At 46.4% G+C, this 18,112-nt stretch overlaps 1 protein-coding gene across 3 annotated transcripts; it reads right to left on the reverse strand.

The window, feature by feature from the left end:
• Window positions 1-414: 414 nt before the first annotated feature.
• On the reverse strand, window positions 415-1,144 carry LOC308433304 (transmembrane protein 11, mitochondrial-like; the record flags this gene model as incomplete). Of its 3 annotated transcripts, none has more annotated exons than XM_080933304.1 (2): window positions 415-936; window positions 1,094-1,144. In XM_080933304.1, the coding sequence occupies 2 exons, from the start codon at window positions 1,142-1,144 to the stop codon at window positions 415-417; spliced, it is 573 nt and encodes a 190-aa protein (XP_080789430.1). The 3 variants fall into 3 exon arrangements, with proteins under 3 accessions (XP_080789430.1, XP_080789429.1, XP_080789428.1); XM_080933303.1 differs by having other exon boundaries at window positions 1,088-1,144; XM_080933302.1 differs by having other exon boundaries at window positions 1,079-1,144.
• Window positions 1,145-18,112: the final 16,968 nt, after the last annotated feature.

Here is an 18,112-nt window from a genome sequence, read left to right on the forward strand (position 1 = left end):
ATGATGGCTGTGTTTCTTTTTTTTTTTTTTTTTTGAAATTCTCATAATTTTAATGGTCAATAGCTTCCGGTTGGCTTCTGAATGGTATAGTTAAACAACATACTTAAGACACCCCCACAGCAGGTTCATACCCCCCAGAAAGTAGCATTGGCTCCTATCCATATTCCATTGCTCAGTCACACTTCCACAGCCTAGGAGCCACTCCTGGGTTATGGAAGTAGATATCTTAGTGTAATGAGCTGAATAAACCCCTGGCACACCCATGATCTGTTATTTTTGCTTAAAAAAAAAAAACAAGTATTAAACCAAACACTGTCCCAGGTGCTGTTGCTTCACAGAGAAAACCCAGTGTTGCTGTAGGGATCTGAGTCCTGGGGGCCCTGTCGTTCTGCTTCTCGTCCCACTCTCCTGCAGTCATACAGCATAGAGCTCATAAACCTTCTTTACACAGCACACCAGGGCAGCCAGGGCCATTGTGTTGGGCAGTCTCTTTCTGTGCAGATCGTCCTTCCTAACCAGCACCACTGGTGTGGAGGAGGTGAGCGTGTGCAGAGGCAGGCGGGACAGTTTGTAGGCATCATACTCCACCTGGTACTTGCAGCAAGGGTCAAACTGCCAGGAGATCCCATAGAGGGTACAGCAGGCCAGGCTCAGCACACCAGCGGGCAGGGAGATGTAGTGGGAGTAATCCAGGGGCAGTGCCAATGGGGTGAAGAGGCAGGCAGTACCTGCCAACACAGCCATCTTGTGCAGGCAATTGCCTACAGTGATCCAGCGTGCTGTCTCATCTCCAATTCGGGTGGGCTCTACCACAATGTACTTGTACTGGGCTTCCAGCGCCTGCTCCAGCTCATACTCAAACTGGTCCTGGGCATTCTCCCCACTGTAGATTTCATGCACAATGTAGCAGTCTGTAGCTGACAGGCTAACCCTGCTCTGCTTTCCTAGATGGGTAAGGTGCCTCAAAGAGGCCAGCAGGACAAGCGGCAATCTGTTTGCTGTGGTCGCTGTCAGTATGCTCAATTTGGACAAGAATTTGGGTTACAGCTCAGAGTTTGATGTTCTTCATTACAAATACTGTTGTTTCCCTCTCTCGGGAGCCGCCACCGCCCGGACCCAGACGCCTCCTTCCCCACGCGGCCATCTTGGAGACTCTCGATGGCTGTGTTTCATATCGATTATACCGATCATTTCTCAATGTGTGCTCATACCTTATCCTCAGATTGCACACATCCTTAAATATACGCATCAATTTTACCTCAATCAAATTGGAAGCCCTTGTGAATTTAAACGGAGGGAAAATTACTGACAGTGTAAGTGATTTGGGAAGCCGAAACTATATTTTATATGTTTTATATTTCAACTGGGTCGGAAGCCGAAGCAGACAAGAGCTTCAAGGTCCCACATCAAATCTCAGGGGCTGTGGACAGCCAGAGAAATCAACGACACAGGAACAGAACAAGAGCCCAACGTCAGGGGTACTGCTTGAAGAAAGAGATGGGTTCTGTGACCTTAATCACAGAGACACAGAGAGAGTAGCCAAGAGCCAGCAGGAGATCTCCACTTCCAAGCCCATCAGAGGCCAAGGAGCGAGAGTGGCACAAGTGTCGTTGAAGTCACTGAGCAGCAGCCGTGATCATGTGGGACCAGTGATGTTTGTAGAAATAAGCTCAATACACAGGGAGGCCTGGAAGTAGGGTACTTACCCAGCAGGCGTGAGACCCTGGTTTGATACCCAGCACTGAGAGGTGAGGCAGAGTCTTAGGGTTTCTATTGCTATAACTAGAAACCATGACCATGGCAACTCTTACAAAAGAAAACATTTAATTGGGGGCACACAGATCATAGGTACAAGAGTTAGTTTTCCCCTTCCGCTCTGTGGGTGCTGTGCCTGGAACTCACGTTTTCATACTTGGCAGCAGACTCCTTTACCCACTAAGTCATCTCTCCCACCAGGCAAAAGGCTTTCTTTCCAGTGCTAGGAATCGGTTAATATTGTGTAACAGAGTAACCAACTGTGTGTGTTTAACATCCTAATGAGAATTCCCCTAGGACAGAATTTATGCAAATGCAATTTCATGCAGACACTCCATATTCTCAAGGGGACCCCATGCATGACTGCCATCTTGAGCTCTGAGAAACGCCTTCTTAAAGCTCTGCCACATGCTAAGAGCTTCACCTTTGGAGCTCTGGTAGCTGCTGGCTTCTGAGACCCACCCACACATATTCATGCCCCTTATTGGTGAATGAATTGACTAGTTCTTACTGACACTTCTGCCATCCATGTTCTCCATTGCTGGATGTGTTTATGGTTAAATCAATTAGCAAGTAAGTTACAACAGTCAAAGGCTGTTGGCTCTGTAAAGAAGCAAATAGATACTTTGCCCTGCTCTGCCTGCAGTAAAGGCAATTACTGTCATTCTCTTGGTAAAGCTCCCTAAAACAGCGTACATTTTCTATTGCTTTTCTTATTGGGCCTCATGTTCCCCAAACTATCAATGATATATTTGTCATTGTGAAGCAAATACTACCTTAAGTACCTGGTGATCAGATTATAGCAAAAGAAGCGGAGCATGGCCACCACCGGAGCCCCTGGCTGTGCCTAAGTGAGGTACTTGACAGGCAGTCAGGCAGTCCTTCCTTGGAGACACCCCCTCCCAGGCCATCTGTGGCACCAACACGGCCTGAAAATCCATTGACTGTCCAGATGTTGCTCACAGCAAATTGGACCCCTGGTACAGAAAGGCAAAGCCCACAGAAACTAGCATCTGGAAAAAAAGCCCATTTGGCAACAGAGGAGCCTCAATACCGTGGCCTTAGAGACCACTGTCCTCTGAATGTCTTTCCTTTCTGCCTCCCAGAAGAGCCCGATGGTGATGGGAAACAGGAAGAGGAGGAAGAGAATATTTTTCCTTTTGTAGTGTTCTGATACTCAGTGCGACTGTGTAACCCAGGATCGAACCTGTAACAATCTCCCATTACAGACACACACCACCACACCATGCAGGATACTACACCATTTTGTGGAACTTTAAGAGGTGGGAGGTGCTGGAACCAGCCACCAACTAAGGAAGCGAGCAGCACCAGGTACTGGCATAGGCAGGACCTGATGCAGCCTAGCGAGCCATTTGCAGGCTTCTGGCCCCTATTACTGTAAACTACAATTGTTTGGGTGAGGCACATTTGCTATGTGTGACAGAAAGAACTATTGTCCTCATGCCTCTCCCCTGCCCAGCCATCAGCCTTTGGTCCGCACTGTAAGTCTGTTCGCACACAGCATTCCTGCCATTGCTGAGATTGTCACCCACTGGAGAGGCCCGAGAGAAGCAAAGACGTTTCAGGTTGTTCCTATTTGACCATTTACAATGGGCTTCCCTGGGCTCCAGAGTAGGCAGTCAGGGAGGGCTTCCCTGAAGAGAAGCTATTGGAGGGGAGCCCAGAAGATAAAAAGAAGGTGGACATTCAGTGATGAGGAGTGCCATCAGAAGGGTAAGTAAATGCAGTGATCTAGAGGCAGACGTTCAAAGAAGCACCTCTTTGTAGATGGATAGAGGCAAGAACTACATGTCTCTGATGGGGCCAGGGGGGACAGAAGCCAGGCCACACAAGCTTCTCCATTAATGTGGCAAGATCCCATAAATACTTCCATCCACTGGCTGTACAGGAAGCGGCTACAAAAAGTGTGGAGTGCAGACACGGCCTCATGTGGGAATACAAACCTGAAAATCTAAAGCCAGCTTAAAAATATGCACATTGTGTGGGTTTACTAAGCAGTCAGCCATAGACAAGGATCAGTGTAGGCCTGTTGTCAGTATGGAATTGAGTCAACCTGGAATTGGAACACAGGAAGGGAAAAAGTCTGATAGCTCCTAGCCCCTTGTGAAGCTGGAGGTACAAGAGGGAGGACCTGATGGGAGGACGGAGGAGGGAATTACAAGGAGCTCTGCATATTGCTGGGGGCAGGGCAGCCCTGGGAAACCTGGGAGAAGAAACTTGATATGCAGAGGTATTAGTTATTCATCTGCTGCTAATAAAACAGCACTAAGCAAAAAAAAAAAAAAAAAAAAAAAAAAAAAAAGCTTAGTTGGGCTTATAGTTCCAGGGGGCTGAGTTCATCATGGTGAGAAGACATGGCAGCTAGCAGTGAGCATGATGGGAGAACCAAGAAATTGAGAGTTCACATTTTCAACTTCAAGCGCCAAGCGGAGAGTGTGAACTGCACACACAGTGAGGTTTTGAAATCTCAAAGCCTGCACCCCCCACCAATGACATACTTCCTCCTGTAAGGCTAGACCTCTTAAACCTTCCCCAACAGCGCCACCAACTGGGCACCAAGTATTTAAACACCCGAGACTATGAGGGACATTCTCATTCAAACCACTACAGCAGGTATGTTGGAGGGTCAGAGAGAGACAGATGGGAAGGCAGAACCTTGTAAGTTCAGAAAGCCAAGTTTTAATGCCCAGGAGGAAAGGATTTATATTAGGGGAATGAAGAAGTGTTGCAGTAAATATTAAAAAGGAAGACTTATGGTTTTATTCCCCCTGCCCCAACGTGGTTTCACTCCGGGGATGCCACTCTAGTGTGGAGTGCACAGACTCTGTCACTTGGTCTGCAGACTACACTTTCCACAAGATTTCCTTCCCAGGCAGTCACTCCACCTGCCCTGTTGCTTCTGTCCTGGGTGGATACTGCTACCCTGGCATTTTCTTCTACTGCCCAGCACAAACATGACTTCAAAACCAGATTGGCTTTTCATGTAGGTTTATATATTAAATTCTCAATCTACAAACCCTCTACACAATGAGATTATATCCAGTGGACAAAGATAAAAACTGCCCTTTTATATGAGATAAAAAGACCCATAGAAACCCTTAAAAGTATTCATACCTAACACCAATTAAGTACACTTGGATCCAGATCATCCTTCTTGAGTTCCATCTTGAGTTCTTTCCTTCCTCCTCTGCCTCCTGCCTCTACTTCAGCTCCTCGACCTTTCCCCCACCTAACTCTCTCCTGTCTAATCACGTATCCCTTTAACATAAATCTACAAGGGAGAGCCTGGCAATTCAGGCTGACCCCTAACAGTAAAGGCCTGGTTCCCTGAGCTCACTCTTTTCCAGTGAGTCTCAGAGAGAGAAGACACCCCCTGCCACCACAATGAAGCTCTGATTGATTAACACTGGTGGACATATTCCTTGCATGAACCAGGCACCTGTCCAATAAAATGAAAACACCCATCTCTCTCGATACTTTCAAATGTTATCTACACTACAAGGCAGGAAAAAAAATATGACCACAAAATTTTGTGTGTAGAATTTGGTGGAAGTTTTTAGTTTTTTTCACATAAGAATGAAGAAGTAGAAATACAAAAATCACAGATGGATACACTCATAGGCAACCCACCAAGTGAATTAATTTAAGGCCACTAGAATTTGCATTAAAGGAAAAAAACAGGGGCTGGGGACAAGGCTCATTGGGCAAGTGCTTGTTACACTATTATGAGGGCCTGAGTTTGAGACCCCTCATAGTTGTAAAAGGTTGGGCATGGTGACATACACTTACAACCCAGTACTGGGGAGGTAGAGACACACAGGTCATCAAAGCTCATGGGCTAGCTAGCCCAGGCAATTGACAAGCTTCAGGTTTAGTGAGAGATCATCTCAAAAAATAAGGTAGACGAATGAAGCAGGAGGACATGCAACATCAGTCCCCATATACATGTGGATAACTAAAAAAAATTAAGTTGATGTTTATTAAACATTACTAATTGAGATACACCTATTATGTAGTTTTATCTCATTTAACTTCCACGATGACTCCCTGAGATATATCCTAATATTATTCTTTCCCAATGGGAGAATACAGCACAGAGATGTCAAGTAACTCAACAAAGGATGCACTGCTGGAATACTGAGAACTGAAACTCCAATTAGTATGGCTCCCGAGTTTTTCCTCTTAGTCCTGGCATCACACAGGAAACAGACTCTGCGACAGCCCAGACAATGTTCTGAATCATTATGCTAGAAAGAAAACCCAGTAACAGGCAGTATTGCCTGCACGATTTTTGCTAACTTATTTGTTTGTTTGCTTGTTTTAGCTTTCACATTCCACAGAACTTCGTCTAAAACGTTTGGGATCTATGAGGACTTAGAAGATGTTTGTAGTGACGTTGTTTTAACTATCTTAATAGATCCCTTTCTGCATTAGAGAGCACAGTGGTTGCCCTTTTCAAATCTAGATTTGGCTCCCAGCAACCACATAGCAGCTCAGAACCATTTATGTATAACTCCAGTCACAGAGGATTTGATGTCTTCCTCTGACCTCTGTGAATACCGGGCGTGCGTGCAGTGCACAGACATACATGCAGGCAAAACATTCATGGACATACGATAAATGATCTTTTAAGAACCAGAGTATACAGGCTATTAAAAATGCACATACCTGCAACATGACTAAATTTGGCCTCATCTTTGTGATTTCCTTCAGATGACTGCCCCAGTGTTAGGGACAGCAGCTTCCTCTCCGATACTCTGCTCTTCCCCAGTGGGCTGCTCTCTGCACAGAGGACGGGAAGGGCAGACATCAGCGTTTGGAAAGCCGTCGGTTTTCTTGGTCTCTCGGTATGCCTCCTATTTCTATTTATTACTGGCCCCGGTTTTAAAAAATAATCTACATAAATGCTATGTATACAGAAAATATGATAAAGTTACACAAGAATATCATCTGGTCACACACCCCAGTCCCTCCATAGCCACCCATGGGACCTGGCTGGCTCCAATTATAACACTAGCCAAGAAGTTCTGGGATTCACTCAATGGGATGTCCCTTCATACTCCATGATAGGTGGAAACTACTCTTTTACAGAACAAGCAATCCCCCTGCCTCCTGAGTTTATGAGAACAGTAGACAGAGTTTATTCTTCTATGAGTACAAAAATGCATTGCCAGTTATCTTTCCAGAGCGGAAGGTAGGCAGCCATGATACTAGACGCCCTGAGACTTGTCAGAGTTTGTGAAATATGAAAAATGGATGAGCCACTGTCCTTCACCCGTGACTAAAGTTGATGCTGGGTGGGACATCACCAGAAGTCTGTGGACCTCTCTGGCATCCACACTAGTACCCACAATGATACCCACTGCTCCTCCATCATCCCAGACACACCCCAGCAGGTCCGGTCACTCCAGCTATTGTTTACCCCAAGCCTGAAACATCTTCGAGCTCTTATCTCTGACAGGGCTTTCCCCTGACCCTTGCTTACTCATTCAAATGTCAGCCCTCCCAGAACTCGATGTTGCAACGTCCCAGGACCGGTTCTGCTTCTCTAGGCTCCCTCCTCTGCTCTTCCTGTGAATTCATTGATCAGAGTGGCCTGGGTTGCATCATCAAAGCGGCCACGTCCACCCGGACCCTCAGAAGGGAATGGTTTTATAACAAGATCTTTGCAGGTATAGTCGGTTAAGATGAGCTCATCCTGGCTCAGAGTGGGGACAAACTCTAATGGCCACTTATAAGAGAAGACACACAGGTAAGAAGGTCATATGAAGATGGAGGAAGATATTGCAGTGTCATGTCTAAAAACCAACAGGTGTCAAAAGTTGCTGGGAAACTCCAGAGGCCAGGAGAGGCCAGGAGAGGCCAGGAGAGGCCAGGAGAGGCCAGGAGAGGCCAGGGAGACTCCCTAAAAGTATCTAGAGGACAACCTTGGACTCCTGGCCTCTGGAACTGGGTGAAAACAGATTTCTGTTGTCTTATATTATCTAACCCGCTGCACTTTGTTCCAGCATCTGTAAGAGGTGAGCAGCCGTGCTCCCCTAAGGCCCTCTGTACAGAGTACAGTGCTACATCTGGGGCACAGGTTGGGGAGGACTGTTGGTATGGATGTTTGTAAAATGACCAGGATGAACCATTCTGGAATCATGCTGTGTTCCACAGAACCCACGGCGTCAGTGGTGGTGGGCACGTTTATTTTCATTGCAAAAGGGAGCTGCAGCCTGCTGGCTTCCCTGAGTCATCTTCCCAGTTCTAGTTTTATACAACTATCAGTTTGGCCTACTATACTGCCTTGTCTCATCATGATAAGATCTGGTCAATAATATCTCAAATTATGTCTCCCTCCCGACGTGTCATTCCCAAACTCCCCCCCCCACACATAGTCTTACTTTATTCTAAAAGACATTGTCTTCTTGGACTATGCAGATTCTGGGGAACCAAGACCAAAATTAACTACCTAGAAATCACAGTCCACAGAGGTCCTGGTGGCCCTGCCAGTCTATCCTGTTTGTATCCTCTAAGAAAAAGTTACAGTGGGCTGGAGAGATGGCTCAGTGGTTAAGAGCACTGGTTGCTCTTCCAGAGGTCCCGAGTTCAATTCCCAGCAGCCACATGGTGGCTCACAACCATCTGTAATGGGATCTGATGCCCTCTTCTGGTGTCTGAAGACAGCTACAGTGTACTCACATACATTAAATGAATTTATTTTAAAAAGGAAAGAAAGAAAGGAAGAAGGAGGAGGAGGAGAAGAAAGAGAGAGTTGCTTTTGCCTGTGATGTTCTGAGTGTGGCATTTTCTCTGGTAAACTCAACCGCATATTCAAGCACAGAATACAAGAGTGAGCACAGACAGCCATTTTCTTACACCCACTGCAGAGTCTTATCTTTGGATTTCCTCCTAAACCCAGCCTGGAATGGGCTTCACTGATGTCTGACTCAAGTGGCCATGGGACTCACTTCCAGGACTGTTTAGGATGGCAATTTATGTCTGCTCAGTTCACTCTGGTGCTGACCATCTAAGCTTAGGCTTGTCCTGGTAGCTGACCGGACCTCCTCATTTAGCAGAGGGTCTCACTAGTCTACAGAGACCCAAAGACAGTGTGGGGCATCTCCTACAGCTGTAGTTTCAGATGGTTGTGAACTGCATGGTGTGGTTGCTGAGGCAAATGCCAGTCTTCTGGAAAAGCAGCAAGCACTCTTAGTCACTGAGAAGTCTTCTAGTGGACTTAAGTGAGCCCATGTCTGCTTATTCCATACCAGTTCTGCAGGCGGGTGGTTTCTCTCAGTGGCCTTCTGGGTGTGCCTCAGGTTGTCACTCATGAGCACCCTTTTCAGTGTTTTTACAGATGCCCAATCACACTCACAAGTGGGAGCCAGACTAATTGAGCTGAAAGTGAGGAATCCCGCCTGCAGGGCATGTGAGGGGTACCTCTCTACCCTCTCCAGAAACTGCCCACAGGTTTGACTATAGTTCTTGGAAATAAGATGAGGTAGATTAAAGTTATTGAATTGGGGCCAGGAAGACCTGAGCAGAGAAAAATATCTACTTCTGTGGGTGATCTAATGTTAGAGCCAGCCATATCCTCGAGGTGGGAGCACTGGTCTGGCTCTAACAGCATGAGGTCTGATCGGGTTAATTGCTCAGCCTGGTCCTCACAGTAAGACAGGGGCACAGCTGTGAGCTGCAGCTGACCAGGCTACAGCTCAGGGGAGGCTTAGGGGAGTCTCCACTTGCTAGGGTTCGCAGGCTGAGCCTTTGCAATGATACGCTTTTGTAAGGAAAACGTAGTCGATGTTGTAGAGGGGGTTCAGTTCTCAACCAAGAATAAAAGTGAAAACCTTTGTTTGGAAGAAGGCTTGGTTAAAGAGGCGTTGAACAATATAGAAGGCATGGCCAATTAATAATTAAAAGCTAGAGTATGGAGGTGCATAACCCAGTATGCATTGCAGACGATATATATTATAGACAGCTTACAAGAGCCAGAGATCATATTTGATTTTAAAGAGGCAAAAAGGGGTGTCTAATGAATGTCGACAGAAATCCATCAGCCTTTGGCTAGAAAGCAGCACAGTAATGCTGGAAATCTACAATTTCAAAGAATTTTTTACTCTTTCCATCTTAACTCTACACAGCACATTCTTTCTGTCTCTGTCCTCCATGCGGGAGCACAGTCACAGAGAGCAGAGCCTTTGTTTGGTCAGTGCCTAGACCATTTCAGCCATGAGGCAAGATTGCTAAGGGGTTTTGAAAGAAAAAAGAAGATCCCAAGTCTCCATGGGGAACTGAGGATCTAGTTAGAGGAAGTCCATCTGCACCCCTAAGTCCTGGAGTAGACACCTATGGCTCAGGATACCTCTCCTCTCCTCCTTTCTTCTCCCCTCTCCTCCCCTCACCAAAGCCATGGGGAAATGAAATTCAGAGCTGGAATTGTCCATGTCTTTGCTATGGTTAATTTTTAAATGTTGGGCATAGTTGAGAGATTACTAATCTCTTCCCTTGCTCTCTTTCCTCCTTTCCTAAGGCTGTAGACCTGCAGTCCCACAGTATGGCCACTCATAATCTCGGTGCCTCGTAGACTACAACTTCCTACAGCAGACCAAGTCAGGAGCCCTGTGTCCTTAATCCATAGCCAGTCACAGTCATCGTGGGAGAAAACCCCGGAGCCCTTGTACCCACCCATGCTGTGTCTGTGTGTTATTTGCATCTGGTCCCAGAGCCTTCCAAGGCATTGAATGAGGACAGACACTTGTCACACAAGCTTGAGGACCTGAGCTGGGACCCCCAGGACACACAGCACTGTGAATCTGTAGTTCCAGTGCCCTTTCCCATTGGAGGATGGAGGCAGAGACAACAGAGTCCCCCAGAAGTTCACAGACCAGCTAGCCTGGAGTATACAACAGGAAATAAGACACTTCATCTCAAACAAGGTGAAGGACTGTCACTTGAAGTGGTTCTCTTATGTCCACAAGTTCTATGGCACTATGTGCCTACACACATATACACACATCACATCCATATCCAACACACACTACATACCTACTACACATATATCATACACACAAACACCAAATACCCTCACATGCACATAACCTCACACATACACACAACACACAGACATAAAAGCACCTCACACAAGCACACACTAGAACTGCAAATATACACACTCATAAACGATGTGCACTCATGCACATTATACACACCACAAAAACATGTTCACACCACACACACACACACACACACACACACACACATACCTTTTAAGTAAAAGAAAGGTAGGATCATCCTATGGTCCTTTTTAACACAAGTTCAAGGTGCTATACAATTCTTTAATTTAAAGGTAACCGTGCCTGGGAGTCTCCCCCTTCAGTTCAGTGACGCAAAGAGCCTGCAGAACTATACTGCTCAGCCGATTCCATTAGCTTCAGCTTGACATCTCTGAATTGAAAATCAAATATAGAGAGAAATTAAGATTTTTTTTCTAGAAATATTTACCAAAAAAAAAAAAAAAAAATCCAAAGCAAGATGGTGAGGGTAGCACCTTCTCCCTGACAGCACACGTGCAAAGAGATGCTGAGCATCTCACAAGCAGGGGAGAAGCATTCACGGGCAGTTCTTAGGGATTGCAAAAGCTGAATATTGAACCTCTGGGGAGAAAGCCAAGTGCATTCAAATGCCCTTCCCACAGACCTCTAGCAAATACTCCAAAGAAAAGGTGAGGGCTGCAAAAGACACAGGAGATGATTTCCTCTGTAGCACAGGCCTGGAGAGAGATCATGGGCTCAGGAAAGACACAGTCCCTCTTGAACATACTCCATCAAGAGATAAAATGTTTGAGCTCCCTAGAAGGGACACAAGATCCCACACAGCATAAGAAATGATCCACTAGACTGGGGAAAAGATTGGGGCTAAAGCTGTCTGCCTCGGGCTTGGGTAAGGAAGAGAGAAAAATGGGCCAGTGCTATTAAAGACCTTACCCACAGAAATAAAAAACACATTTTCAAAGTCCCAGACAAAAATCTCAGGCATGTAATTCTGTACAACCAGGTTTATGTTTTCAAACTAAGTCCTAGCTAGTATGACTGCCCATAAGGGGCTCTGGTCATGGGTTCTCAGCAGGTTACAAGTCAAGCCATGCTGGATTATTATGGTTCCACCCTGATTTTAGATGCTCCTGACTCTACAACATTAGCTAAAGGTAAGCTGGGTACATTGCAGCCAAGATGGGGTTCTCTTAAAATTGTGTGTGTGTGTGTGTGTGTGTGTGTGTGTGTGTGTGTGTGTGTGTGTGTGTTTGAGTATGGGCATGACTGCAATTGCCTGAGGAATCCAGACATGTTTCGATACCCTATATCTGGAGTTTCAGACAATCATGAGCCACCTGATGTGGGCACTAAGAACCAAACTGAAGTCCTCTGGAAGAACAAGAAGTGCTCTTCACTGCTAAGACATCTCTCTTTGCCTCAGGTAGGTTCAGTTGTACTCTAACCCTTATCTTAGTAAGGGTTTTACTGCTGTGAGAAGACACCATGACCAAGGCAACTCTTATAAGGGCAACATTTAATTGGGACTGGCTTACAGGTCCAGAGGTTCAGTCTATTATCATCAAGGAAGGAGCATGGCAGCATCCAGGCAGGCATGGCGCAGGAGGAGCTGAGAGTTCTATATCTTCATCTGAAGGCCACTAGGAAAAAAAGGACTTCTAGGCAGCTAGGATGAGGGTCTTAAAGCCCATGCCCACAATGACATACTCCAACAGGACTATACATTCTCCAATAAGGCCACACCTCCTAATAGTGCCACTCTTTGTACCAACCATATCCAAACCATCACATATGTCTTGTCATCTGTCCCAAACAGTGAGTATCCAACCAGTCTTGATGCTGTGAATCCCTAGTCCCTGCAGATCTCTGTCTGTTCTCTTCTGTGCCAATGTTCCTTGGATTTGATCCTTTGGGCTGAGTTGCTTTGAAATGCTAAGACAACAAAGAATGTAATCACCCTGTAACCCCAGTCACCAGGCTGTATTACTGAGTAACAGGAGTAAGAGCATATGCTGAGGGAGACAGGGCATGAGGAGTCTGGGCTGCGGCAGAAGCACACAGGGGTGCCTCCTGCTGCATGTGGAGCAAAACCCTTGAGGGACACACTCCCGCCTCCCGAAGTGCACAACCGCGAAGGAGAAATCCAGCGGGGACAGTGATAAATGGAAAACAGCCTAGCAACAAGAAAACCCAAATTTAACTCAGCTTCTGACTGGAGTGACTCAACCACACACTGACAGGATAGGAAAAACACCATTACCCATTCGAGCATAATTCCCCTCAGATCAATCTCCATATAATGGTAGACATCAACAGGGCGAAGATTCGAGAAAGTGAGACACAGTCATCATTTTCCAAGAGCCCAGGAAATCCGCAAATCAGCCTCTGATGACCCAGTTATTGCTTTCCCTCAGATATGAAACTTGAAATGAATATGATTAAGGAGTCATGGCTGAAGTGTGTGAACCAGCGGAGAAAATCAGAACCAAGGTCAATTGTTACAGGAGCCAAAAGGAAATGCTAGACACTAAAAGCTGAATCGATAGCACCAGAGACAGACCCCTACCTCACCCCTCCTCCCATTCCCCACCCCACCCCTCCAGACTCATCAGCAGCTCTGAAATTTCTAATGAAAGAAGAAACAAGTCTGAAGGGAGATGCTAAAAGGGAAACAGGACATCCCTGAAGATGAGATGGTTATTAATGACCTCCACACTAACACAGTTATAGAGGGATGAAAGGGAGGGAGGGGGTAGCGGAGAGCTATTGGGAGAGAAGATGGCTGAGAATTCTCCAAAACTAGCCAAAGATCCAAAAGCATTAGAGAAGTCTCCCCTTGTTGGTGGGCTGCCCGGTTCTATCTGTAGAGCAAAGCTGGGGTCTGTGCTACTCCGTGTATAGGCAGAAGGCACTGAAGTGTATGGTCTTAAGTCCACAGTGACAATGGAGGTCCCAGAATGTCAATAAGTCTTTCCACCATGAAACACGGAAACAAGCAGCACACGGGAAAAGTCACTGGTGAAGGTCTTTATGTTTTGAACTATCGAGAACTAGGTCAAAACTCTCTCCAAGTACTCATGTTGAGGGTGGGTCTTCCCTCCTGTCTGGAAAGGCCCAAATACACCTCTGGGTGTGTCTCTAAATCTCCCAATTTAGAATTCGGTGATCCTAAACCCAGTCAGATTGACAATGATGATTAACCATTACACCGTCCTTAACTTTGTACGCCATAATTAAATCCAACCCAGTTACCTCTATGGTCATTACATACAGGTAGTGGTTGGAAGGAAAAAATACACACGTAAGCACATTAGCCATAAGCTCCATTTTTAGAAAAAAAATTCTCACAGTCTACTGCTCGGTTTTACATCCTTTCGCTCTTAAATAAAACAGATCAACTCCTGGTTAATATTTACATCAATGCCACCAGACAGCCCGCAGGTCTGCTCGAATGCCAGATGGCTGCATGTTAAATACAGCTCAAGGAGGCCGCGCATGCAGAATGACAAACACCCAGCTGTAAAGGGCGAGCTCCCGTCTGCTCACTTCATCAGACACCGCTTTGCAAACGTTTTGGCTGCTCCTGGAGCATGCAAGGGACATTCCGTCAGGGTCCATTACCCAGAAGCCCCTCCCAGGAAAGCGGGACCTGATACCACCTCCATGGTTCCCACTGAGCTAGCAGAAGCCGAGCTCTGTGCCTGCAAGTCCAGATCCACATTCCATCCTGATCTGTCATTAAGGAGCCATATGTCTTGGGCAGGTTACTTCCTCTTCCTCCAAGCTCTAAGTCCTGGGGTAAAAAGTGAGGAATTGGGATTAGTTAAATATCTGTACCTGCCATCTGTCGAATCCTACAGTTTTGATAATTGGTCATTAGTTGTCTGGGAAATCGTGTGTGCAATCTGTGTCATTACAACGCCAGGTAGTGAGATCATGAAAGCTTGCCCTGGCTGCCCTCTCTGGCCTTCAATCCGGTGGTTTAATGGCATTCAGAGTCTACCTGGTGGTGCTGTTTGGGGAGGTTGTAGAGACTTTATGACACAGGTTGTGTTGGAAGAAATGGGTCTCTTGGGACAACCTTGAGGTGGCATAGCCAGGAATACCACCCACCTGCTTTTCACTCTTTAGTTAGAGCAAATGTAACATGTCTGTTTCCCCCATCCTGAAGCCCCGCCTCCACTGTCACGACCGGCAGTAGTCCCTCAAACTGTGAGCCAAAATCAAAAACACACAAGCAAAAACCCTCGTTTTCGTTGCTTTTGGTTGGGTATTTGATTACAGCAGTGAGAAAGTGGTATGGAGTGGAGCTTTTAAGGCTGCCTGTTCCTAGAGCTTGTCCATCTCCAGGTGGCGCCTTAGGTCTCACAGGGTTGGGGTGGTGATCCTGAGTGGGCTTGCCAAACAAGTTCAGCTGCCTCAGCTTGCTATCTTGCTTCCTCTCTCAGCATGGAAGCCCCCTCTGCTTGTGTTCTGACTGTTGGTGCCATCTGCCACATGGCACCACCATGTAACCCTCTCAGAGTACAGATGCCATGTCACTCAGACTTTGAAGCCAACAGAATCACGACAATAGATTTTATTTTCTTTATACATGATCTAGCCTCAGAATCCTATTAGAAAAAACACAAAACAGTAAAATATATGGCAGCTCCCCCAGAATCTACCTCACTGCCTATTTGCTCTGGCTACCCCATCATAACCTCAGGTAAACTGCACCAAACCTAAATAGATTATGTGAAACCTTTCCCAGCCTTGGGCTTGTAAGAGAAGGGTGAGGACGCTATTGAACAGCATTCCATGCTGGGCTTGGACAGAGCAAGTTTCCGGATCACATCAAACTTCTCCCAGGCCAGTCATGTCAACAGTACACTGTTAACCACACTACCACAGCTTAGGGGGAACTCAATACGCTACTATCATCAATCTTTAGCACAGAATTATCAAAACATTACGATGATGCAGGAGGTCAAAACTCGGAGAATAAATGTCTGTGGCATCAAAAAGGGAACTCTAGGCCCCACACTGTAGGAGGAATGGCACAGTCACCACTGTATAAATGCAGGACACTGCACAACCACAAAGGCATCTCCTGCAGGAGGATCTAGTTGAGGACTGCCTGAGAGACCAAGGATTGCTGATGCAGACAACACCAGCCAATTGGGAAGTGCTGTTTAGAAGAGATGCTTTCTTGGGACCAGTGGGGTGCTGGTGGAGGGTATTAAAGGAGCTTGCAACAGCACTAAGACTAGTTTGCTGTGGCATTTCTCACCTGCTCCTGGAGTCTGTGTTGTTGACTCTGCACCACCTCTCCTCCAACCCCCAAGGGCAAGTAGGGTTGGGCAGAGGGTCCAGGGCACAGGCAGCATATCTAATCCTCAGAACTCAGGAAACATACAGGAGAGGGGGCAGAAAGATTGGAAAAGACTTGGCTCTTACAAGGTCAGGGAAGGCCAGAACCGAACAACTTCCCCTGGACCTAACAGGAACACTGTAGCCATGAACTCACACAGCCGTGGTGGCCTGCGCAAGACCTGTACTTGCCCATGTCAGTCACCATACCAGCGTGGAGTGTGGTGATCACAGGAGCCCCACCTGTAGCCAAGGAGCTGTTGAACTTGGCTTCTCGGAGAAGGAGAGTAATTTTCTTTGGGGGTGAAGTTCCCGGTAGTTTACCACAGTCCAGTGGATGGCCCTACACCCATGCCATCGGACAACACTAATGAGCTTCCATCAGCCCTTTGTAAAAAGAGGATGTGAAGCTGAGAGGAGAGGAAGGACTTAGGGGGAAGTGGACGTGCTTGAAATCTGGGTATAAAGGTTTCGGTGAATTAATACAAATCTTAAATATTTTTTAAAAATGAAAGAAAAAGTTAAGATGATGGAATTAAGTTTCTGGACAGTTTGACTAACTGAGCTACTGAGAAAATGTCTGAGCTCTTCTTGCACCCAGCTGAGATCTCTGCTTGGCTGTGGCCCAACTAGTCTTAGCCATGGTCCATATGGAAGTTTTCAATGCATTTTCATTGTCTGCCTTGGCCTCCAGATCTTTTTGATCTCTCTCCTTCAGACCTGTCTTTGCTACCATCTGAAGCCTAGATATGCTACAGCTCCCCATGAGGGTCAGACTGCAACCCACAATAAGTGTAAGGTCAGGCAACAGACCTCCTCTGAGTAAGGTCAGAGTGCATTCCACCATTAATGTAAGGTCAGCCCGAGATCCACCATTATGATGAAAGTTCAGACTGTGTTCTACCTGTGAGTGTAAAGTCAAGATGAGGCCTACCGTGAGTCTGACGTCAGACTATAGACCTCCCATGAGTGTACAGTCAGATGGAGGCTCGCCATGAACATGTCTACAATCAGAGGGAGGTTCACCATAATCGTTAGGTTAGGCTTTGTCCCACTGTGAGCGTAGACTAATAGACAGTGACTAGAAGCTACTGAGTCTGGGAGAGCATGTCCCACAATGCTATCATGGCGGTCTGTCAGTAATAATGGTGCCAAAACTGAGCTGACACTCCCTTCTAGCACTCTATGCTGGCTCCCCTCACATTAACCCAGCCATTCTTGACCTTCCTATCACTGAGACCCTTTAATACAGCTCCTCATGATGTGGTGAGCCCCAACTATAAAAGTATTTTCGTTGCTATTCCATCACTTTAATTTTGATACTATTATGAATCAGAACAACACTATTTTTGGAGGTAGAGGTTTGCTGAGGGGTCATGACAAACAGGTTGAGAATCACTGCTAACCACCTTCAATGTCAGGTCTGAGATGAACAAGTAACTCAGCAAGTCAGGCACTATCGTGGAAAAGACCTGAGTGCTATAAGACCAAACAGTACAGACACCTGACAGGTGATAGGGTCAGAGAATATGGCGATGCATGGATGGAGACCTTCCTACAGGATGAGTAGGGTTAAGAACAGAAGGAACCATCACCCAGGGAGACCTGAGGACTAGGACATAAGTCCGCAGAGTGTTTCCTTCCACATGGAGTTCCTGTCTCCAAGTTCAGCTCACCTTCCTGCTGAACCACAGAGAGACTTCAAGACCATGTGTTGCTTGTCTCCCTCCCCTCCCCAAGGGGGGGGGGGAGGAGCTGCTTGGAAATCTCTGGGCTGGGACCCATATCTGGAAAATCAGCTAGCTCGTCTTGGAAGGTATTGGCACAGTATGTGTTTTAGATAATCTTAAAGATTGAAGATGCTTTATATTTGCCCAGTGGGGCTCATTCTTCTCTTCTTTAGGGAGGGCATTGCTCTGTTGATGGTGGCACCCCATAAACTAGAC

The sequence above is a fragment of the Micromys minutus genome (assembly GCF_963924665.1).
Source record: "Micromys minutus genome assembly, chromosome: 19".
NCBI classification, from domain to species: Eukaryota; Metazoa; Chordata; class Mammalia; order Rodentia; family Muridae; genus Micromys; species Micromys minutus.